Below are 25,543 nucleotides of genomic sequence, written 5' to 3' on the forward strand. Positions count from 1 at the left end.
GGATTATCTTGACTTCAAGGCCAGCCTGAAGTATAGAATTCAGTTGGTAAAGTGTTTCCCAGCATGCACTGATCCCTGAGATCAACCCCTAGCACCTCATATACAAGGCGTGGTGGTGCAAGCTTGTCAGTTCAGCACTCTGTTCCAGAAGTGGAGTCAGGAGGGAGTTTAAGGTCATTTTCAGTTCCTTTGTAAGTTTGAGGGCAGCCTGGTCTAGCCAGTAAGTTTCAGAACAACCATGGCTACATGGTGAGACCCCCCCACCCGCTCCTAGAAACAGAGCTAGAAAGATGGTTCAGCAGAAAGTGCTTACAGCTCTTGCAAATGACATGAATTCAGTTCCCAGCATCCACATCAGGTGGCTCAGAAATACAACTCCAGTTCTAGGGGACCCAGCACCCTTTGGCCCCCGTGAACACCTGCATGCACATACACGGACTACATAAACAAAGTAAGCAGTGATTGGGGGCACTGATTGCTCTTCCAGAGGACCTGGGCTTAATTCCCAGCACCCATATGGCAGCTCACAACAGGCTGTAACTCCACTTTAAGGCGATCCAACATCCTTACACAGATACACATGCAGGCAAAACACCAAAGCGCATAAATAAATAAATCTTTAATTAAAAAGTCCTTTCATTAAATACAACAATTATTTTTTAAATAGAAGCATATCTAAATAACTTCAGAATGCTTCTTCATAAAAGAGACACTCAGAAGTTCTCATGTATTAAGTATGCAGTAACCCAGTGTCTGCCACCAACGGGCCCAAGTAGCCCCCTGCTCCTTGTGTCCCAGGGGTTGACAACCACAGCCCAGCCCAGGGGCCCAACCACTTGCTGGCTCCAGTAAATACAGTTCTACTGAAGTACAGCTAAGCCTGCTCATTTACGCTGTCTGGGGGTAAGGCTGTGCTCAACGGCAAAGCACAAGTGTCTCCAGACACCGCACTGCCCACAGAACCCAAAATACGCACAACCTGGCCCTCTGCAGACGGCCAGCATAAAATCTGCCTGAATCCAGCCTTGACTGGAGGAGAACCGGGCGGGGCTGGCTCAACACTGGCCCAAGAAGCTTTGGACTCGGTACCAGGAGTTTATGAAACAGGAAGCCAGTATCAAGAAAGGAAAAGCCTCACCCCAATCCAAGTGTCAGAGACCTGAAGCTGCTGCCCAGCCTCCCCGGTCACGTGACAGACAGAGCAGACCAGTCCGTTGTTCTCTGCCGCCCTGGGGTTGCCGACCTGTTAAGGCAGAGTATGGACCCACGTGACCCGCCTTCCTCGGTAGAGAGGGAAGTAGCAAGTGTAGCAAGTGAAAACACAGCCTCAGGGGGAAAATGCAGACAGCTCATAAGCCGCCACAGACTGTAGTCTCCAAGTGCCAACCAAGCACTAGGTGCTTTCTGTGTGTGTCCCTTCATCCTGTCTGCACACCTACTCCCTTACAGGGTTGTCATGGTGAACCCCTTTCACAGATAAAGGAACGAAGGCCCAGAGAAGTCAAGGGCTTTACCCACTGTCACACAGCAGTGATAGATAAATTAAGCTGAGCCTCAAACCCAAGACTGCCAGACTCGTCTGCCATTAGCTAACAAGAGTCCCGAGTCTCCAAATTCTCACTTGTTGAATGGCAGCTGCCAACTCTGCCCAACTCTGAAAAGGATTCCTGGGACTATCCCGAGACAGATGCTGAGCCTGAGATTGGTACTGAGGTGGTATCTGTGGGACACACATATACTTACACATATACTACAGGTTATGAATGATCCATAAAATACAATGAAAGTCTATGTAGGGAGGTGAAAAAAGAGCCCAGAATCAACAACATAGCCATTGTACCTCAAGAGATGCTAGGATCAATTCACATGAATAAAGAGCCCACAAAGAGTGGCTTGAAACCGGCATGATGGCACACGCTTCTAATTCCAACAGTTAAGAGGCTGAGGCAGGAGGATTGCTGTGAGTTTAGGTTAGTTTGGGATAGATAACAAAATTCTTTCTCAATAAAACAAACTTTGGGGTCTGGAGAGATGGCTTAGTGGCTAAGAGCACCCTTACACTCCAGCTCCAAGGACTTTGATTCCCCTCTGGTTCCTTCAGGACCGTGAACCCATTGCACATACCCCCAGATACGGTATGGACCCACACATATAATTAAGAATAAAGTTAACGGGCTGGAGAGATGACACAGTGGTTAAGAGTCCTAGCCATTCTTCCCGACGACCAGAGTTCAATTCCCAGCACCCACGTGGCAGCTCACAACTGTCTATGACGGTTTCAGGGGATCCAACATTCTCTTCCTCAGGCACTGGATATGCAGGTGCACATATTAAGGCAAAGCACCCATACACATTAAATGAAATTTTAAAAAATTTTAATAAAAATAATTTAATTTTGAAAAGGGGCTTGTGATGTGTACACAGTTCAGAGGCAGCCTCGATGGTCTTGTTTTGTATATACTTCTAGACATTTTACACATGCAGAATTCAGAACCTTTCACGGCTACTTAGAGTATACCTAACAATGATATTATAAAAAAAAACTTAAAGTAATAATGATCTCGGATGTTTTACTTGGGTTTTTAGCTTATACTCCAGGTTTCTAAATGAAGTATCGTTTGGCAATTTGTGAGGTTATTGCTAGCTCCACCCTTCTGAGAAGCAACTGTGACAACCATGTCTTAGGTGTGTAGCACCTCCGCTAATTTTTATTTAACTAAGGATGCTCATAAAAAACTGAGTATAGGCTGGGCAGGGGTGGCAAACGCCTTTAATCCCAGCGCTTGGGAGGCAGAAGCAGGAGGATCTCAGTGAGTTCAAGGGCAGCCTGGTCAATAAAGCAAGCTGCAGGACAGCCAGGACTGTTACACAAAGAAACCCTGTCTTGAAAAAAAGAAACAAAACAACAAAAACAAAATTAAATATAGACTTTTTGAGCGTCCATATTTTAAGTTCACCAGAACTCTGCCACCCCTGGAGTGCCTTGTTTTGTTGTTGTTGTTTTCTTCTTAATAAACTGTTTCCAAATAACAACAGCAGTGACAGCAGAGTCCACTGCAGCCATGTTTATAAAGGCAAATGCTAGAAGCCACTAAATCAGAGCGCTGTAGACACAGCTCAGAGGCAGAGCGCTGGCAGAGCACCTGGCAAGCGTGCTGCCCTAGGTTCAACCACCAGGACCAAAAGAATTAAAGGAACCGGTAAGATAGCTCAGAGGGTAGAGTGCTTTCCTCGAAAGCCTAAGATCTGAGTTTGAACCCCCAAGCCCACATAAAAGAGGCGAGAACTGAGTCCCAAACGTTGCCCTCTGACCTCCACCCATGAAGGACAACACATGTACACCCCACAGTAATTAAATAAATAAAAACTTAAAATAAAATAAAATAAATAAAAACTTTAAAAGATCACCCCTAGCATAACCTATCTAACTAAAATCCAGTGGAATATTATGTAGTCACTTAAAGAACACACACATACACACACCCACAAACACAACAACGAAATAAACAAACGCACAGTTGTCATTTTTAAAAAGAGACCATACCCAGCACGGCAAACAATAGCTTAAGAATGAGAGCCATCTTTAAGTCTAGAACCTGCAAGTGTTGACAAATGGCCGAAACTGGATTTTCTCCTCATTATTTTTGAATTGTTTTCGTTGCTGTTACTTTTACTTTGGTTTTAACACAGAGTTTTACTCTACAGCCTAGGCTGACTTCTGACTTAGGATCCTCCTGCCTCGGCGCCTCCAGTGCTAGACTGCAGGCCTAGGATACCAGGCCTAGCATTTTAACTGTTTATTTTTTAATCTCCCTTGGATAATGGGCATGTGGTGTTTTCATAGTCACGAAGGAATGGCTCACATAAACATCTGAGTCAGGCTTCAGACACTTCTAGGTTCCAGCCTGACGGTTCACACCCATGGAATGTGCAGAGAAGACATCTAATCTGAGCACGCTGAATTCTGTTTGCGGTAGTAATATCACATAGTTCATTTCACAGCACATTGGACTGACCGTGCTTGCTCAGAAGAGCAAGGCTGGATGGGTGTGTGCCCGGGCTGACCCCCTAAGTTTCTGCCAGTGTCTTCCCAAGATGATCCACTGACAGCATAGCTTTGGGGGTTCTCAGGAGGACGTTGCATTTCTTATAATAATATTTTTTTCTTTACCTATTTACAACTCAAAAACTGAGAACATTACCAGGGCATAGCTCAACTGACGGTGTCTTTACCTAGTGAGAAATGAAGGCCTGGGTTCAATCCCCAGGGACTCATAAACCAAGATAGGGTGATCATACACACCTGGAGTTCCATCCCAGCACTGAGGAAGTAGAGGCCAGAGGATCACAAATTCAAGGTCATCCTTGGCTACACAGTCAGCCTGGCATATATGAGACCCTCTCAATAGATTGATTTTAAAATTAGAATCAATATATTGCATGTATATAATGTTTTTCTGAGTCCATTGTTTTGACTCAGTGAATTTTCCTAAAAAACAAAGCCTCAACCTTCATCAGATTCTAGTTCTTGAATGCCAGACCCCACACAAGATGGTCCAATTCAGGGTCCAAAGTTCCATTTAGGTCTCACATCATTAATCTCCTCCAGTGTGGAACACTTTATTGATTTTCTCTTACTGTTCATGACGTTTGAACATCACAGACCAGCTATTTCATTGAGAGCCCCCAAGTTTAAGATAATATAATATAAAATACAAAAAATTTTACATGTGGGGTTGGAAAGATAATTTAACAGGTAAGAACACTTATTGATCTTCCAGAGAATCCAAGTTTATTTCCTAGCGCCTACACTGGGAAGTTCATAACTGTAACTCTAGTTCCAGAAGATTCAATGTCTTCTTTTGACTTTTAAGTCAATGTACTCATGTGCATGTATGTGCGCACACACACACACACACACACACACACACACACTCAAAAATAAAAAAATAAGGTTGGCGAGATGGCTCAGTGGCTACATGTATTACCTGCTCTTCCAGAAGAGCCAGATTCAACTTCTATTGCTCATATGGCAGCTCACAACTGTCTGTAATTCTAGTTCCAGGGGACACCCAAGGCAAAATTTGTTAAACAAAAACAAATAAATTTTAAAAAATTAAAAAAAAAAAACCAACAAGCCAGGTTCACCCTACCCGACAACTGGATACCTACAAAGTGATCTAAAAAGTGTCAGAGGCCCATATGTCAAAGTCATATCATCAAGTCAGGAGTTACAATGCACAGGTCTCAGTTTGGAGGACTTCCCCATGGGAGAGCAGTCTGCTGACTTCTTTATTGAAGCATTCCTTTCCTGAAGTCTGTATTTCACAGGAGACAGAGCCAGCGATGACGCACTGACACACTGTCGCTCCAAGCACCATGGGTTCAGATGGACTCACAGATAGAGAGAGGCCTTGGGGCTGAGTGCTGAAGGCTCCCTGTGCTTTGGAATGCACGATGAGGTCATTATAAGAGCGAGACAGAGCTGATTGTAATTTTCCTTTCTTGTACCTGGCAAGCCCAAGAGTAGAGACCTCGCCTTAGGAAACCCTATACTACACCACAGTGGGTCTAGACGCTGGGGAAAACGTCTAGAAACGAGAGCAGTGCCTCTTTTCTTTGAGTCCACGCCACTGATTTTTATTTTCTAGTAGAGATTCACCTCAGAGCATCAAAACGGAGTTGGCATTGCAGAGTTAAGCCAGGAAGGAAGGAAAGGTCAGCTGAGGTACCACATCAGACTGAGGAAGCCTAATGTAGAATTTAGGAGGAGAGCCAGCTGGGGGTGGGGTGGGGGAGTTGATAACTGGGAGGTAAGCAGAGGTCACAGGGAAGTGGAATTAACTAACCCGAGGGCAGTTGGAGAACGGAGCTATCTGGCATTTATTTGAAGCTTGGTTGTATTGGAAGGCCTTAACTCACAGGGACAGATTGTGCCTCCAAGTAGCTCACATACTGATGGAGCATTTTTACCCCTAAGCAGGACATGCTCCTCCTAGGATCAGGTCCAAATCCCACTCGATCCAAGGCCCCCTCTAGCTCCGTCCTTCCAACAAAGCCTTACTCTTCAAGATGCCAGAAGAAAAGACCAGCTATTCCTCTTAGTTCCTTCTTCAGCTTCTTTTTCTTTTCCACACATGATACCATCGGCGAATTCAATTACCACTTGATTCTAGAAAGATCTAAGTTTAATAGCAGTCCTCTGCCAGGGACCTCTGAGATCAGGGATTTGGTCCCTGGGTTCTGCTTACTTCCTGCATGGTCGGAAATAAGCCCATCATCTCCTTCAGGGCCTTCGGAGAGGAAGTACCTGTGTTCCTAGGCTGGGATGGGGGGGGGGGCGTGCAATCATCACACAAGGCAAGAGGTGTGTTGTTGCAATGAGCCCCTCTTTGATGCTGCCAGCCCACAGAGACCATCCCATTGTTTCTCTTCGGTGCCAGCCTGGTTGTGAGCTGCTGTTTACGAGACGCAAGAGTTGACTTGGTAAATTCCTAGAGCATAATGTAAATGGCAGCTCTTGAAAGGGTGCTGTGGAGTCCTGCCCCGGCAGAGCAGGAAGAGGAGGGGGAAGAGGACAGATGGGGAAGGGAGCCAGGAGGGGTCAAATACAAGGTTGGAGGGGAAAGAATCGGTTTCCTTGTCCTTGCTGAACACTACAACATCCTCTAGGTCTCTGAGAAACTCACTAAAGGAGACTGGTCACAATCACTGCAATTTGTCTACACTAAGTCGTGTTTCTTAACATGACATCTGTGCTGGTCAGTTTTTTGATTAACTCGTTACATGCTAGAGTCACCTAGAAAGAGGGAACAGTTGAGGAAATCATCATAGCCTCCATCAGATTGGCCCATAGGCTAGTCTGTTGGGGAATTTTCTTGGTGAATGATTGGTGGGAGAGGACTCAGCCCACTGTGGGAGGTGCCATCCTGGGCAGGTGGTCCCAGGTTCTGTAAGAAAGCAGGCTGAGCAAGCCAAGAGGGGCAAGCCAGTAAGCAGCACCCCTCCACAGTCTGCATCAGCTCCTGCCTCTAGGTCCTCCCTTGACTTCCCTCAGTGATACGGGGTCATGATCTTTAGGACAGCAAAGCTAACAAGGACAGAGTCTGAATGCCCTGCCCTGCCCTTTCCAGGTTATAACATTGCTGAGAGTCACCCCAGTCCTACCGCACAGAGGCAGAGGAATCTATTCTCTCATTTTTTCCATTTCTTCAATTTCCTGCCTTTGTCTAGATTTCAATACCAGTAAGATGCCCAGTGCTAAAATTATGCAGGCAAGTAAAACAGACGGCACACACCTTTGGTTTTCCTGAAACAAGAAAGACCTCGAAAATGTACATGGCAAGGTGGGTGTCATCACTTGCTCTATGAAGTAGAGTAAGTGAGGTTTTACCTAAGGTTTGCTTCCCTCTTCTCCTTTCCAAATACAACAAACAAAAGCCACAGAGGTACAAGGCCAGTCTAGGACTTAAAGAGATCATATATAAAAATAAAAAAGAAATAGGAAGGTGAGAAGGTTCTTAGGTAAAGGGACTTCCATGTACTGCCAAGTCTGATGACCTAAGTTCAACCCCTGAGCCCCACATGGTGGAAAGAGAGTACTGACTCTTGTCAATTGTCCCCTGACTCTTCTATACATATTCTATGCTGTTACACACACACACACACACACACACACACACACACACACACACACACAGAGAGAGAGAGAGAGAGAGAGAGAGAGAGAGAGCTGTTTGCCACCCCCACCACCCAGCTTATCGCAGTGACCCAGTTGTGCGTGTCTTAGTCTTATCTGTAAAAAATGAACGGATTCGACCAAAGAATTGATAAGAAGTTTCTTTCCATTTCTAAAATTTTAATGATGATTATTCTAAAATTTGTCTTTGTTCCTTGGGGGCTGTCCAAACAGCTGCTGCCTACTAGGTAGTGAAGTCTAGGATGGGAAGATTCCCCTGACTTTGGTGGTCTGGATCCTTCTGGAATTTTGATGGAGTGTATGTGACCTTGAACCACTTACTTTTTTCTTTCTTTCTTTTTCTTTTTTTTTCAAGACAGGGTTTCTCTGTAGCTTTGGAACATGCCCTGGGACTAGCTCTTGTAGACCAGGCTGGCCTCGAGCTCAGAGAGATCCGCCTGCCTCTGCCTCCAGAGTGCTGGGATTCAAGGACTGACTCCTTGAATCACTTACATCTTTTGCTAGGACAGGGTAATCTCTTGCCCTTCAAGTTGGCCTTGCACTCCCTATGTAGCCAAGGCTAGCCTTAAACTCCTTAGCCTCTCTACAGCTCAAGAGCTGGGACCACAGGTGTGAGTCCCTGCACCGGTCAAGGTCACCATTCAGGGAGACCATGCTGAGGTGAAAGACAGGGTTCCCATAATTGGCATGCTGGGCTGCCCATCACTCTTCTACAAGCCACCCACACATGCTTCCCTCGGTACAGTGTGTCCGGATCCCCACAGGGTGGGGATGCTGCCAACCCCTTCTTCTCCAGGTGCAGGGTTACCTAGCAAGCAGCCACTCACAATGACTCAGGGCAATAAAGGGCAATAAATCCTCAATCCACTCAAATGACAATAAAGAACTATAAATAACCACTTGATTATGACTTATCCAAAGGAAAACAGTCATAAACCCTCTAAATCATGCTTGCCTCCCTCCTGATAAATCAGACCACATGGAAACTGAAGCGTGTGAGCCGCTATCAGGACTTAATTGGTGGCAGCCTTATCTCTAGCATATTACTTTTGTCTGCAAGGTTCTGCAATCAGGTGGCCCCTAGGAGACCGTCTTTTTCTCCACAGCTCAACCATATCTCAGTAATAGAGTGAAACAGTCAATGAAAAGCCTTGTGTCATCTAATCACGGAGTGAACCGGAAAGACAGCTAAAGAAAGGTTCTGCTCCACCGGGCGGTGGTGGTGCACACCTTTAATCCCAATCCCAGCACTCGGGAGGCAAAGGCAGACGGATCTCTGTGAGTTCGAGGCCAGCCTGGTCTGCGAGAGCTAGTTCCAGGACGGGCTCTAAAGCTACAAAGAAACCCTGTCTCAAAAAAATAACAAAAAACAAAAAACAAAAAAAAAAAAAAGAAAAAGAAAAAGAAAGGTTCTGCTCCATCAAAAACGTGGACGAAGACATTGACAAGATGGCTGTCAGGAATGGCACATGTCACCAAGCCTGATGAACCAAGTATGACCCCTGGAACCCATATGGAAGGAGGAAATAATTCTCTGAAGGGTGTCCTCTGGCCTTCACATGCCAAAGCATACAAGCCTGCATATACACAAACAGAGACACAGATAACATATTCATGCACTCAGTGAATAAATATAAGACATGAAAGGGCCGAACCACATTAATAAACCACAAGAATGGCATGCAGAAGATGTCACACACTAAAATACACCCGTCTGAAAAACAAACGTCACCCGTCTGCCGTTATTCGGACAAACATGTTTTGAAATAAATTTCGGCTCATTCCTAAAACCCCAGTATTTGAGAAGCTGGGGCAGGGGAGCAGCTGAGCAGGAAGCCAGCCTGAGCTACAGAGCGAGACTCTGCCTCCAAAAAAACCAAAAACTAAAATCAACAACAAAAAATACAAGCCAATGCACTTGATACTGAATTTGGAGAAAGGTAAGTATCTTAGTTAGGGTTTCTATGGCTGCAATAAAACACCATGACCAAAAGCAAGTTGGGGAGCGAGGACTTTATTTGGTCTATGCTTCCCCATTGCTGTTCATCACTGAAGGAAGCCAGGGCAGGAACTCAAACAGGGCAGCAACCTAGACACAGGAGCTGACGCAGAGGCCATGGAGGGGTGCTGGTTACTTACTGGTTTGCTCTGTTTGCTTTCTTATAGAGGACCACCAGCCCAGGGATGGCATTACCCGTGATGAGCTGGGCTCTCCCACATAAATCACTAATTAAGAAAATGCCTTACAGCCAAGTCTTATGGAGGCATTTTCTCAGCTAAGGTTTCCTCCCTTCAGACAACCCCAGATTGCGTCAAGTTGACATAAAACTATCCAGCACAGTAATTTATGTTTATTGAAAACTAAGTCTGTGCCAGCCACTTGGGATGATATTACTACATACATACATACATGTATACATACATACACACATATTTATGTATCTCATTATATATGATATATTTATTTTATTATTATTATTATTATTTTATTACTTGAGATAATATCTTGCCATGTAGCCCATACTGAACTTTACTCAAATCCAAGATCCTCCTGCATCAGCTCTCCTGGAGTTACAGATAAAAGTGGGTGCAGGAAACAGGACCTGGAACCTCTAAAATAGCAACAATGCTCTTAACCACTGAGTTATCTCTCTATTACCTTAAATTATGTTTTGTTTGGATTTATTTTTCAGGAATTAATTTTGTGTTATTGTTGTTGTGGTGGTGGTGGTGGTGGTGGTGTGTGTGTGCTAGTGGGGGGGTATGTAGAAACTGGAGATCAATGTTAGGTATCTTCCTTTGTGAATCAATGCCCACTTTATTTTTTGAGACAAGGTCTCTCACTGAACCCATTGTTCACTGATTTGCTAACGTGGTTGGCCAGTAATCTCTGGGGATCTACCTGTCCCCAACATATCAACACTAGGATTACTGGTGTGTGCCATGCACTGCCACACAGGGATTTTTGTGGAAGTGCTAGGACCTGAACTCAGTTTCTCATGCAGGCTGACATTTTGCTAATGAGAGCCATCTCCCCAGCCTCAAGAAAGCTCCAATTGTGGCCAGACATAGTGGCACAGGCCTTTGATCCCAATACTGAGGAGACAGAGGCAGGTGAGTCTCTGTGAGTTCGAGGTCAGCCTGGTCTACATTGTGAGTTCCAGGACAGTCAGAGCTACACTGTGAGAGAGACCCTGTCTCTAAACAAAACAATAGTCCCCCCCCTTAAATAAAAGAAAACCCCAACCATAAGAACACCTCGGCCCCACCTCCAGAGTAGCAGGCACAGAGGAGCCCATGTGACCTCATAACAAGCGTGAAGTATTACCAACCCCTCTGTTATTCCATTTAGCAACCACATCACTGCTCTGGGATATTTTGATAACATTCTGGCACTCCCAAGATTTCCAATAAGTTTACTTAGAATCAGAGGGTGGAGCTAGCTACTAGCTGACCAAAATTAACCATAGAGTTTCTGGATGACCCATATAGAGAGTTGCAGAAAGTAGTAGGGACGGGCTTAGAAAGAGTCTCAGCCTTCTGGATGGAGGAAGGAGAGAGAGGAGGTCACTGGTCACTTCTTAACCATTTCTCTGATCAATCAGGTTCTCACCCTGATGTCTGATTCCCGAGTTTGTATTGATGAAGAATAATTAGATAGACACTTAATCTGGCACCCAATGTTGGGCACCAGATGTAGCAAGCTTTCTTGTTAGACTATCTTTGGATTGCCATCCCCCCAAATAATGACATGGAGACTTACTATTAATTATCAATGTTTGACCTTTAGCTTGGGCTTGCTCCTAACCAGCCCTTATAACTCAGATTAACCCATTTCTATTAACCTACGCTCTACCGTGTGCCTTACATCTTGCACTACCTGTTCCCTCTCCATGTCTGGTTGGCAAATCCTATGCGCCTAGATTCCCCCTCCTCTTTCTTTCTCTCCTGGAAATCCTGCTATCCTCTCCTGCCTAGCTATTGGTTGTTCAGCTTCTTCTTACACCAATCACAGCAATGCATCTTCACACAGTGTACAAATACCCCACAATACACCATCATCCATACTTCAAGGATGCTCAGCTGCCCTTTAAATGTTAAAGGAGGAAAACATAGAAAGAACAAAACACAAAACTAGTCAAGTAAAATCTGCCAGAGACCTTGTCCTTTTTAACTAGCTCATTGTGAAAGTTTATTTAAACAAAGTACAGAATCCCAGAGCATTATGGAGCATTGATGCACACCAAATCCAATATGGGAAATGTTCGTTTGTTAAATTCAGGTTTAATCATGCTAGCCACACCATTGTCGAGGGATTTTTGGCAAAGAGAAATGCTTCAGAATTTAGATAAACAATCAACAAGCTTCATTTTCACTTAAAAAAATAAGATTTATTCTTTTTATTTTAATTATAGGGTGTGGGGCGGGGGCTGAGTGAAAGTACTCACGGAAGGCAGAGGCAGAGTCTCCTAGGGCGGCAATGGCAGAGCTTTGTGAGCTGCAGGGTTTGGGGAACCAAGTAATAAACACTCCCCTCCCCGTGACTGCTCAGTCACCTCTCTAGCACCATTGTCACTTCTATTGACAACTAGAAAAAGTAAGAAGTAACTTTTAGAACAGAACAACATACCTCACCAACATCGCGGAGCCTGAGCAATGTTCAACCAAAACTCCGCACTAGAGCTAATCAGGGAGCAATCAGGGAGCAGAGGCAGGAGGATTGCCATAAGTTCTGGGCTAGCTTAGGCTACGTGGTGAGATTTTTTTTTTTAAGAACAGAGAGGAAAGGAGAGGGGGCAAAGGAAGGGTACTAATAGAAAGATAACACAGGATAAAACGCAGGTGTTGAAAGAGGCCCCAGGAGCATCTAAGAAGCCTCGCTTGACCTAAGCAAAACCCAGAAATTTTCAAATTAAAGCACAGACTCTCAGAGCATTTGGAGGGAAGTCTTCATTAATCCTAGCACACAAAAGCACAAAGTGATACCCCTGGGTGAAGCTGAGACCAGCATATTTCTTCCCTCTCACGATAGTAGCTTACAACTTGGCATTGGTCAGGGTGGAGGAGGAATTCCTGGTCCACACCCTCCCCTCTCAGGTGCCTTCTTAAAGAGCACCGTGTACAAAGCCTTCTAAAGTCTATTGTTGGGCTGTTTCTCCTCCGGACTGATAAGGGACTCCATTGCCTTGAAGTGGGAAACACCCACCCAAAAGATAAACAGGGATAGAGTGAGGAATGTTCTACAGCAGCAGTTCTCAACCCATGGGTTGTGACCCTTTTGTCAGACCTCTATCTCCAAAAAAATATTTACATTACGATTCGCAACAGTAGCAAAATTACAGTTATAAAGTGGCAACAGAAGTAACTTTATGATTAGGGACACTGCAATGTGAAAGCTGTATTAAAGGGTCACAGCATCAGGAAGGCTGAGAACCACCGCTCTAGAGGATGCTGTGCCCCAAATACACATTCTAGAACACCTTGGGGAGCTCTTCAATAGAAAAATATTTCATTCATCAAATCTACTCATTTTCCTTTATCTGTAGTTTTTAAAGCCTTTCTTGTGAATGAGGGTGTAGCTGTTAAGGATGTTTAGTTTAGGGGTGGAGCATGTGGGTTGCCAATTTTAATCCCCAGCACACACTAAAACGACTATCAGTGTTATTATTACTAAAACAATGAGACTATCTGGTTCTCTGGGATTAAAATAATCCACACATGAAGCCTTTAACTGAGAGAACTGCCCTGAACTGTCACTCCAAAGAGACTGAGCCCTGGCATTCGCTCTCGCCGGTCTGCCTGGAGCTAACTCTTCAGTGAGAAGCACTGAACTAACTAACACACTGAGAAATGGTCGGTTTCCTTCCTCCTTCTCTACCTTCCCAATGATACGAAAGTCCGGCTCTGCGTGCTTTCATTATCGCTATTTGGTAAACCAGTTATTATCTTGTCTCTGTACATGATAATGAGGCTCACAAACAGGATGCTGAACTGAAACCACCGACACAGAGGGATAGAGACCAAGAACCCTCGAAAACTGGCAGCAAAAGCCGGGTGTGGCCGCACACACTTTTAATACTGGCACTAAGGAGGCAGAGGCGGATGGATCTCTATGGGTCTGAGGCCAGCCTGGTTTGCAGTGTGAATTCCAGGACAGTGAATACTATGTAGAGAGACCCAGTCTCAAAAAAAGAGAGAAAGAAAGAAAGGAAGAAAGAAAGAAAGAAAGAAGAAGGAAGGAAGGAAGGAAGGAAGGAAGGAAGGAAGGAAGAAAGAAAGAAAGAAAGAAAGAAAGAAAGAAAGAAAGAAAGAAGGAAAGAAAGACAGAGAAAAAGGAAAGAAAAAAGATGGCAGAGAATACAGATGCTCACATTTTCGGTCATATCAAGTGTGCAAGAATAAATTTAAAGACAGACAGACAGAATGATGTTCTGTAGACACTATTCCATTCTCTTCATCCTGATTCTCAGAACTTACTGCATATCGGGTCGTCTATTAAACTCCATGCCCATTTACTCCTAACTGTGAGCTAAGTACCATTCTCCAAGCTGGTGAGGACACTGAGTTTACTTACCAAGGCTCAACGTGCTTGAGCTGATAAAGAGAATGACAAAGCCAGGATGTGAAGTTGGCTCTCGAATCTGTTCAACTCTCTACTCTCAGGAACAGCCCTTCACCTGCCCCATGAGCCACAAGGCAGCCACCTTGTCATCAATCTGCTCTTCTTCTGTGAGCCCTTGAGTAGACGGCTTGCATCACACACCTTTCAATTTGCATTATTTCCTGAAGGTTAAAACCCTTCAGGGTGGAGATGGAGAATTCTTCTGATCTCCTGAGGGCCTTAGGAATGGAACACGCTTCTCCAAAGCAGGAGCAACAAGATCATAGAAGGATGAGTGAATTTTAAAAACTGGCTAGTATGTATCATGAACTATTTATTATATCACTTCATTATTTTTCTAGTCGTGGGATTACAATGCACATTTATTCAGTTTTGAAAGGAGTCAAAGAGATTGGGTGTGGTGGCACACACCTGCAATCCCAGCACTTGGGAGGCGGAAGCAGAAGGATCAACCCAAGACCAAGCTGGGCGGCATGAGCAGGTATCTCAAAATACCGAGAGAGGAGAGAGGGAGAGAAAGAGAGAGAGAGAGAAAGAGAGAGAGAGAGAAAGAGAGAGAGAGAGAGAGAGAGAAAGGAAAAATGCTTTTCTGTACCATGCATTCATAGGCTTTCAGGCAAAAGCCACACTGCTGTCATGGATACCAGAAAACTGGCTCTCTAACAAAAAGCCATTCTGCTGACGTGACACCAAAAGCTTTCTAACAGGGACAAGCCATGCAAGGCTGCTAGTGCTGTGTGCCACATGAAGAAACTCACGTGTCACTCTCAGGACACTCCCTTTCCAGCTCAGGAAACATCAAAGTCCAGGAAAGAGTCTTCCAGACTGTGGTGGGCTCCCCTGCCTGCTTCAGAAGTGTGGGAATGGGGGTGCTGTCCCAGTCCCTTGCACAGATTAGTTCACTAACAGTGTGTAACTAGCATTCACAAAGCCCTGGGTTCAGTCTCCAACATTACATAAAACAGGTGTGGGTACCTATAATTCTAGCATATTCGATATAAATAGGAGACTTCTAAATTCAAGACCATCTTTGGTTTCACAGTGAGTTCAAGCCTATGCTATAAGAGATCTTGTTTCAGAAAACAACAAGAAGAAAATTTAAAAAAATTAAATTAGGTTATAAGTTTCTGTTCTGAATGCCTATTATATGTGTATAGAATTCATTGAGTTGAAAGGGTTTTATGTCTAGTTAACTTGTTATGTGAGGTTTTTATTTACTTGGAAGATTTTAATAATAAAGGTTGGTTGTAAAATTAGAAATAAAAAAAAGAAGAAAATTAAGCTCCAATTTTTTGTTTTTGTTTTTCGTTTTTTTCGAGACAGGGTTTCTCTGTGACTTTGGAGCCTGTCGTGGAACTAGCACGTGTAGACCAGGCTGACCTCGAACTCAGAGATCCGCCTGCCTCTGCCTCCCAAGTGCTGGAATTAAAGGTGTGCACCACAATTATTTTCTTAAGGCAATTGCTAAAAATCAGTTGGAGGAGGCAAGCCTTTCCTTTGATGATCTAGCAGGTAGGCCTACACAGCATCCTCTCATGATCCATGATCTACTGGATTGACTCCTGGCTTTCTTCACTTAGGGCCCTCTGAAGCAGATCAGCTGGAAAACCACAGGCTTCCCTGCTTTTGAGAAGCCCACATTCCACTCTGATCTGAGGCTCGGAGTTCTGGCTCCTGAGTCCAAATGCTGGGGCTGAGTGTTCTGCAGCCAGCTGGGCGCTGCCCGTGACCTCTTCTCCAGCCAAGGCCCTGCCTCTCATTTGCAAGGGAGATGAGCGGCGTGGAAAAGAAACAGCACAGAATTTTCCAAGGGCTTTCTTTTCCTTGGGATGACCCCATGATAAATTCGGTTTGCTTGCAGGATGGGAATCCTCTACCAGTAAAGGCAGAAGGACACGGGGGGGGGGGGGGGGGGGACAAGAGAGTAGGTGAAGGTAGCTGCGGCTAGCGAACTAACAGCTGGGATGACCGACTAAGGATGTAAAGAAGAGGTAGACCATTTGTCTAGCACACTGAAGTCCCCGTAGATTAACAGCGGTTCTTTAATGAATATAACACTACAAAACACTGGAGGGAAGGCCCCAACACGTAGCGTGTTGGCTCAATACAGGTCTTGACTCGGGTTCAAAAGAAGGAAATAAGGAAGCAAAGGGGACAGGCGGAAGGGGGCACAGCATCTAAGGAGAAGGTGGGAAGAGAAGGGAGAAAGGAGCACAGCATCTAAGAAGAGGGAGGGAAGGAGGAGAGAGTACCGGCAGTGATATCCACGAGATCAAAATGCTCCAGAGGAGAAAAACAGCAGCAGGGGTCCCCACTCCCCAGCCCAGCATCTCTGTCCCCAGCCTTCAGGTGGCACAGCTGGCCTAGCACAACCTGCTTGGGTACTGAAAGCTAGGACTCACTCCTGGGCAAGTCTCAGTAGAGCAGGTACTGACTGGTGGCAAACAGGACGGGGTCGGCTGTCATCCAACGGTAGCCTCACTGCAGTCCCTTGTGTAGAAGTCCACTCGGAACCTCCTGTGCACTAAAGCCCGTGACTCTAGGAGTGCTATAAGCATCCCCGGTGTTTCTGATTCGTGGCTTTCTCGCTCAAGTCCCAGGATTACGCACGTTCACAGCTGCATATGGCAGAGCAAACTACAGCATCTAAGATGGGCTGGCCAGGCATAAGGCGATCAGCAATCAGACTAGGGTTCCTTTCTTGCTTTTGTTTTTTTTTTCTTAATGATTTAGTTATATTTTATGTGTATTGGTGTTTTGCCTGCATGTATATCTGTGTGAGGGTGTCAGATTTCCTGGAACTGAAGTTACAGACACTTGTGAGCTGCCATAGAGGTGCTGGGAATTGAACCTGGATCCTCTGGAAGAGCAGCCAGTGCTCTTGACCGCTGAGCCAGCTCTCCAGCCTCCTTTCTTTCTTATTTTTTTTTTTTAAAGAGAGTGACAAATTTGCTTTCTTAAACACTTTATTTAGTTAGTTACCTGTTTTGAGGCAGGCTCTCTATAGCCCCCGCTGTCATGGAACTACAGAGATCCACCCACCTCTGTCTTCTGTGTACTGGTTATTTAATTGTTAAATAGTCTTAGATAGCTCACGCTGGCTCATATTCAGTATGTAATCAAAGATGACCTTAAACAGCTGATCCTCCTGCCTCTACTTCTAAAATTCTGGGATTACAGACCCATACAATCTAACTCTTAAGGAATCAAACCCAAGGTTTTATGAATGCTAGGCAAGCCTCTACTGACTGAGCAACATCTCAGCTCTTAAGACCGTTTTTGTGGTTTTTCGTTCCTTTCATTTTTTGAGATAGGGTCACAATTATAGCTCTAGGTGACCTGAAACTTGCTGTGTAGACCAGACTGTCTTCGAACTCACAGAGATCCACCTGTCTCTGTCTTTATGTATAAGTTTGTGTGCCTGTGCGTGGGTATGTATGCCTAGTGAAGGCACCTCAGAGATCAGAAGAGGGGCCTTGAAGCCTCTGGAGTTGAAGTTCCAGGCAGTTGGGAGCTGCCCGCCATGGGTGTGAAGAACCAAATTTGGGTCCTCTGCAAGAGCAACGACCTCTCAACCAACCCCAAGGTCAAAGTTTCTTAACAGATTGACCCGTGGAACAGAGTAATTCTCTGTTGGGGTGAGGAGGCTGTCTGTCTGTCGGTGATTGGGTGAGGAGGCTGTCTGTCTGTCGGTGATTGGGTGAGGAGGTTGTCTGTCTGGTGATTGGGTGAGGTGGCTGTCTGTCTGTCGGTGATTGGGTGAGGAGGCTGTCCGTCTGTCGGTGATTGGGTGAGGAGGCTGTCTGTCTGGTGCCCTGCAGGATGCTTAGCTGTGTCTTGCTCTGTATCCACTCTCCCACCCTCACTAAGGTAGGCTCATCTTTCAGTTCCAGTCTGCTAACTCGAGTCCTAAAGTTTGGACAGTTTTCATGCCCAGCCTACTTCCAAATCAGAAGGAGCAGAACTTCCCTGCATATAAGTCCTTGGGAATTTTGTCAAAATGCAGACTGTGACTCAATAGACCTGATATGGGGTGGGGCTCTCTCCTGCCTCTGCTTAGCTCCTCCCACCACCAAGTGCTGGGTCTTCCACACTAGGCTCACACCTGTGGCAGAAGGGTCTTAAGTGGCTCGGCATTACCAGGAGAGGCAGTTTGAAAGGCAGTGTGCCCTGGCTCCTCAAAGGTGTTGTTCCCAGTGACCATTGGGGGATGGAGTGACTCCTACACCCCTGAGACCAAGGTGGAAAGACTCCTGCAAAGTCACTGACAACCTGGGCTACAATATGAAAATTCCATCTTAGGAAAAATAGAATAAGACAATAAAAAAGTAATAATAATAAAAAAGAACCAAACAAGAAACAGTGTTTGATCCTAATGCTAGGACTCTGGGCTCCCAGAACCCCTCATCCCTGCCATTCTGGGAAAGACAGAGCTATATGCCCAAGTAAATAAGGTGCATTCCTAGGAAAACTGAGGTAGTGTAGAGCTAGAATCCTCAAAAAGGGAAGAATGCCGGCTCACCGCTGGACCTGCGCTAGACAGTCCCCCTCTATAGGCATGGGGGGAGGGGAGTCTAACAGCTGTCATTTACTGAAGGAAAGACTTTCTAGAAACTGGGTCAGGGATAGCATGTTTTGCTTCTCAGTCGTGTTGTGTGTGGATCCCTGATTACTGTTTCAAACCAACACACTTGATAGAATGTTCTGGTCCATCTTAGCCTAGGATAGCTGGCTACTCTCTTTTGGTAGAGAGATTTGGCCTAACAGTAGTTAATATTTTTTAATATGTTCGATTTTTAAAATGGGCTGATGAGATGGCTCATTGAGTAGAGAGAACTTGCCATGGAAGCCTGGCAGCTCGAGTCCCAGCCCCAGAATAAGTCTACAAAGTTGTCCTCTGACCTCCATATGTACATCATGGCATGCATGTGTCCCAGCATACACCATACATATGAACAGCAAAAAAAAAAAAAAAAAAAAAAAAAACTTAGGGCCAGTAGACAGGTACCAGGCCAGAGGACCTGAGTTTGATCCCCAGAACACACACGGTGGGAGGATAAGGCCTACTTCCATAGGCCATCCTCGGCGGTGGCACATAAGTGTTCATAAACACACACACACACACACACACACACACTTAAAAATATATTCTATGCCAGGCAGTGGTGGTGCACACCTCAATCCCAGCACATGGGAGGCAGAGGCAGGCGGATCTCTGTGAGTTCAAGGACAGGATAGCCAGGACTACACAGAGAAACCCCGTCTTGAAAAAAGGAGGAGGAGGAGGAAGAAGGAAAAAGAAGGCAGCCAACATGGAATGTGGGATAGTAAAAAGGACTTGAAGAATAAGTGGGAGATGAGGAGAAAATGTCAGGCCAAGCAAACACCAGCAAAGGAAAAGGAGAGGATTTGAGGCAGGCGTCAGGCTCAATCTCCGGTCAAGCTCCTACAGCAATGTAAAGGCTGACTGGTGGACTGCTATGCAGTCACTGGCCTTTAAAAACATAACTTCAAAAGAATCATTTACCACCAGATGGGGTGGCATACACCTGTAATGTCAGGACTCCAGTGACCCAGGCAGGAGGAAGAGTTATGGGCCAGGCTGGGCTACATAATGAGGCTCTGCCTTAAAATTCTAAAAGAAACAATGTCAGCCTTAAAATATAAATGACAGTTCATTGTTAATGACTTACCCTAGTGGCTGGTTTTCATCCATCCATCCATCCTTTTTTTTTTTAAAAAAGTTTAACAAAATAAAATATAATAAAATAAAAACTACCGCACTGAAGTTGGACAAGATAAAATAACAGAAGAAAAAGTGCCCACGAAAAGGCACAGGACTCAGAAGATCCACTTGTTCCCACACTCAGGAATCCCATAAAAATGCTCAGTTGGGAGCCATAACACACAAAGCCTGGACACAAAGTTGGGAGCCATAACACACAAAGCAGGCCCAGTGAGTGATGCCTCAGTCTTTGTGAGTTCAAATGGCTTTTCTTATGTTGATTTAGGGGGGGTGTCTCTTGGTGCCCTCCATCCCTCAGTGCTCTTACACTATTTCTGCCTCCCTCCCACAGAGTCTCCTGAGTTCTGAGGGAGGGGATTTGATGGAGACAGCCCATCTAGGGTTCAGGATCAAAGTTCTCTAGCTCCCTGAGTAATGTCTGGCTGAGGGTCTCTGCATTTGTTCCCATCTGCTGTAGGAGGGAGCTTCTCTGTAGATGGCTGAACAAGGAAGGCACTGATCTTTGAGTGTAGCAGAATGTCGTTAGATGGCATTTAATCACTACATACTTTTCTCTTCTTTTAGATCAGTAGTATTTGGCTTCACCCTAGGTACCTGGGCTATTTAGTTTCAGGTTCTTGGTCACCCGAGTGGTGTCTGGGTATGTGTTCTATCTTGTGGAGTAAACCCTAAATTAAATCAGCCATTGGCTTGGCTATTCCCGCAAGTGTCATGCCACGATTGCCCTAGCATATTTTGCAGGCAGTACATCATTGTAGATTAAGAATTTGTGATTGGGTTGGTGTTTATATTTTTCTTTCGGTAGCACAGAGTACCTTCCTGTACCAAAGACACCGGGACACGGGGCTGAAGATCTATGTTGGCAGCAGTTTGACATCTCCGTGGTCAATGAGCTGTGTAGCTGCCGTCTTCAGCAAGGGGCCCTTGCTGTCAGTTTGTGGACATCAGTTTTAGGTGTTCTTAGAGAAAACTGTCTTATAACAAGAGAATTCCTCCTGCTCCTGCCCCTTTGTCTTTTTAGCTTCTGTTTTCCCAGTGCAGGGATGGAACTCGGGGCCTTGGGCATGCCAGGTGAGCACTCTACCACAGAGCTACATCCTCCGACCTGGAATATATAAAGGAAGGGATTATCTCATCCTCCACTATGGGGGTGTTGAACTACGCTTTCATCACCCACAGTGCTGAAGGGCGAAGGACACCTGACGTTTAAGGAGTTTGGTGTTTGTTTTTTTTTTTTTTTTCTTTTTCTCTTTCTTTTTTTAGCTTCATAGGAAATCTGCCTCTGGGTGTTGAGTTTGTAAGTATCAGCAAAACATATCATTTCCTATCAATACTTACTAAAAATCGTTGAACCTCATACTTAAATTAAGCAATTACATTATATTTCAAACTACCAGTGGCTGGCACAGATTATCTATCCAATCATCTAAGCACACTGGTGACTCCCATGTTCTTCGACGTCCTAGGAGTTGACTGGAGCCGTAGCATCAGGTCCACCAGCGCCGGGACAGGTGTAAATTAAAGCCTGGAACTAGACATCAAACCTTTGGTCTTGAGGAGTTAATTTCCAGCAATGCTCCTGTTTCAACTATGAAAAATCTCTTAACCCCACCTCCATCCAAATTCAATTTAATCTTTATCTAAACTTCTCATTACCCTAGTAAGCACAAATCACTAATAACAACTGTGATAGAAATCTGGGCCATGGGTATTTTAGGAGCCCACTAATTTTCGTTTAAAATGTGTAGTTGGTTACTTTGTTCTTTTCTTTCTTTTCTTTTTTCTTTTCTTTTCTTTTTGAGACAGGGTCTTGCTATGTCACCCTGAGTAACCTAGTGGTCAGGCTGGCCTCAGGTTCATAGAGAGCGACCAACATCTGAGTGCTGGCATTAAAGGCATGCCCTCCTTCCTTTCAGACAGAGCCCATTCTGTAGGTCAGGCTGACCTGGAACTCAAAGTTCTTTGGCAGTCCTCCTGTTTCTGCTATACTGAGATTATAGGCCCGAGCAATGTGCTCTACAGGAGCCCTCTGATCTATGTGAACAACATCTAAACAGCATCACCGGTAACTAGACTGTTTACGGTGCTAGAACGTTAGCCCTATAATAAAATATTGACTGTTTGAGAAATAGAGTAACCAGCGGGGTCATGTTCCCCTCATTTGATCAGTAAGTAAGACAACCTGCTTCACCTTACTGGCCGGAGATCCTCTGGCTACCGGGTCAAAACAAACCACTTATGAAAGTTGGATGAATTCTAACAACACTACGCCGCACTCAGCAGGCAGTAAGCAACACTAACTATCATGCCAGAGCTATGAGATAATGGGGATTTCAAAATGTTTGTCCTAACTCAAAGTACGGCCAAGTCATTCACAATTGCACCTCAGCATCCCAGAAAGAAACCAAACAGAACTCCACGATGCACTCTGATGGGGCGAAGGTGGAGACCTAGGCAGGGTTACTTTTGATGCTCAAGGCTCAGAGCGAGTTTTGTTGCCTCAGTAAAGCTAACTGCGAAAGGGAGGGAGCCCACATGACTCTTGAGGTTCCCCTATTCAAGGGAGAGGATTCTCTTAAAAAAAAAAGAAGAAAGGAAGAAAGGAAGAAAGAAAGAAAAAAAGAAAGGGAGGAAGAAAGGAAGAAAGGAAGGAAGGAAGAAAGAAAGAAAGAGACAAGGATCAAAAACAGAGAGGAGGGAGCAAGAGTAGATGGTTGATCAGAACATCCACATCTGCGTTATAAAACGATAAAACAGATTCCTTTCCATAATACTATAAAATCTAGTCGGTCAGAATTGGAAATGGTGCCAGACTGGAAGAGAGGAATTGATTGGTTAACAAGGAAGCGCTACCAGAGAGGCGGAAAAACGATGCTTAAGTGAACCCATCAGAACAAAGACAAACCTGTCCCCGGGGCTGTGGATGGCAGGTGCGCCTGTCCCTCCTCACCCTCCAGGCGCCTGTGAACATGTGCTGGGACAAAAAGAGCTCCCAGGGAAAAGCAAAACTTGTTCATATATTCAAAGATATAATATGCCAGCTGTGTGGACGTGTAGGCAGATAAAATCCCCTTTCAAAGACAAATACCAGTAGTCAATTTGCCGGGCTATTGCCACTGGGCTTGGAACCAACGCAGAGAAAGATGCTGATTTGTCAAAGTCCTCAGCAAGCAATCTTTGGGTACAAATCACTACCGGGTCTGACCCACTGTCATCTCTTTCACAGACACTCCCTTTATATGGCTTGGGATGATGGGTCCCTAGGGTTGGTGAGTGAGTGTCTTGCATCTGTACTGCGGAGCTCAGCAAGCCGGCTGCTGGCCCAGCCCCTTTGGCTCAGCACTGGCAGCTCGGACCCCTGCCACCGGCTCTCATCCGGCCACCTGCGCCAAAGCTCCCGAGTGCGGGCTGCAGTTCTCACCGGCTTCCTTTCAGTCCCTTCTAATCCACTGGCTTTCTCTAGAATTTCGCGGGCTCTTATCCCTGCCGGTGTGCCGCCTCCGCAGACTTTACCCTCGCGCTTTCCTCTGCGATCAGCTCGTGGCATTTCCCTCAAAGTGTTCCCAGAGACTCGCACTCGGGCTTCACTCCGGATGAAACCCCAGATCTGGACTCCTGAAGGCGGAGCCTCAGAACAGACGAACCTGCTCAGCTCGAACCCCAACTGTCCTGTGACCCAGAACCGTTGCTTCCTTCATCAGTTAAGTTCAGTACACTGAACTCCAAACCAAAATCGCTCCCGCTAACCAGGGACCACACTACCCTAGGCCCCAGTTTCCCTGCAAAGCTCTGGACTTCCAAAGATGCCGCCAGCGCCTCCACACGAGAAGGCAGGACTTGCTCCCTTTTGACTAGCTGACTTTGGTGGCTCCATCCTCCCCGGCTCTTGTGTACCGTCACATTTAATTTCACCGTTTTTCCTGTATATCTCGGCGGAAGGCGGGGCTTTTTATTTATTTTTAAAGCATCTGTAAATACTGAATAAAGCAGCCCGGCTCTGCCCCAAACCTAAGCAATTCAAAAGCACACGGACTCTTCCAGCCTGACCAGACACTAGACACATCTTGCAGACTCTGAGCCCCTCACTGGCCACCCTTCCCCCATGCCGGAGGGCACTCTAACCCCAGAGTTCCGAACCGCTGTGTCTCAACTTGGGCACCCACCTCTGGGTGTCTCCGAGGGCGCAGTCCTCCGGCTTTGCTCCAACGTGGGGCGGCCGCTGCCTGCTGCTCCGGGCGTCCCGGAAAAGGCGCCACAGCCCCAAGCAGGGGCGAGCGCATCTGCCGGGAGCAGCAGCTTCTGGGCTGGCCTGGGACCCGGGAGCCCCGCCCACCCGTCCGGGTCCGCCCCATTCCAAGCCGGTGGTCCGCCCCTCCTTTTCCACCACTCCTCCCCATCCACCCACATCTCTTCTTGGTAGAGGAGACAGAACCTAAGTCCGGAGAAACGAGTGAATGAATGCGTGCAATCCATGCCTACATGAATGAAAGGAGAAACTGAAGGGATGGAAAGGAGTGGAGAGAGACGTGTTTCTTAAACGGGGGGAGGGGGACGGGACGGGACGGGACGCTGTGTGTCTGGAGAGTGTTAGTGCAAGGGTGGGTGTGCCTGTGAGGGCATTGCTGTATGTATATGTGTGTGTGAGTTTGTGTGGAAGTGTGTGGATGCCTGTGGGAGCTCAGAGAGCCTGGATGCAGACCTCCTACCTCAGGGGGGAGAAAGCCATGGCCCTTGGGTAAGAGCCACCGCACAGGGGTTGGCTGGGAATTGTATCTTGATTATAATACAATCAATGTATTCATGGATTCAATGTGGTGTCCAGAGGCTGAGAAGCGGACAAAAGATTCTGGAAAAATCACTGGTTCACGCATCCTACAGGCTGCGGTGCCCTCGTACCAGTCCGTAGCTTCGTGGTGTCAAAGAGCGCCTGTTAATGCCAGAGGTGGGGAGGAGGCCGCTGAGATGCAGAGTTGGGCTCCTTGAGGCAGGTGGCCAGCCACCCCTCATGTCAGAGGTCTGAAATTTCATTCTGCCGTCCACTCCCCCTACATGAATATTTAAATAATGTTAATGACCCTTTGAGAACCGACTTGTCTAGAAGTCCTTAGAGAGGACACCAACATACCCATCAATGTTTCTTTCACCCAGGAAACAACATTTTCAAAAAGCAAGCTATTGTGTGTCCTACTCGGCTTTAGGGAATGTTCTCTGCAGAGGAAAAAGTCTCATTGAGTGGAGAGTCATTTTCAGCTTTCCAGGTCTGATTCCCTTACACAGACCCAAGGCTTTCCCAATTCTCCCCAGCAGCCCCACCCCCACTCACAATCACAGGCCACCCGCAGCTCAGCTTCTGAAAGTCAGTTCAAATGATAAATAGAACTGGCCTGATTTCACTTCCCAGATTTCCAATACAAAGATGCTCTGTGGGGACGGGAATTTCCCTGAAACCTTCACTTAAGGACCTGGGAACTAGGTC

The 25,543-nt window shown here is 45.9% G+C and overlaps 1 protein-coding gene across 6 annotated transcripts in view; it reads right to left on the bottom strand.

Annotated features, from left to right (window-relative positions):
• Positions 1-25,543, bottom strand: part of Palm2akap2 (PALM2 and AKAP2 fusion) — a 459,281-nt gene that overhangs the window by 83,591 nt on the left and 350,147 nt on the right. The window contains exon 1 of one of the 6 annotated variants that reach the window (XM_048420467.3): positions 24,231-24,382. The exons of the other annotated variants lie outside the window; for them this stretch is intronic. Coding sequence (XP_048276424.3) covers positions 24,231-24,347 — 117 coding nt within the window. The 5' untranslated portion in view covers positions 24,348-24,382. Of the gene's footprint in view, positions 1-24,230; positions 24,383-25,543 lie in introns of those variants that run through there. 6 annotated transcript variants of the gene reach the window in all.

Source organism: Myodes glareolus, chromosome 16, assembly GCF_982192425.1.
Source record: "Myodes glareolus chromosome 16, mMyoGla1.1, whole genome shotgun sequence".
Lineage (NCBI taxonomy): Eukaryota > Metazoa > Chordata > Mammalia > Rodentia > Cricetidae > Myodes > Myodes glareolus.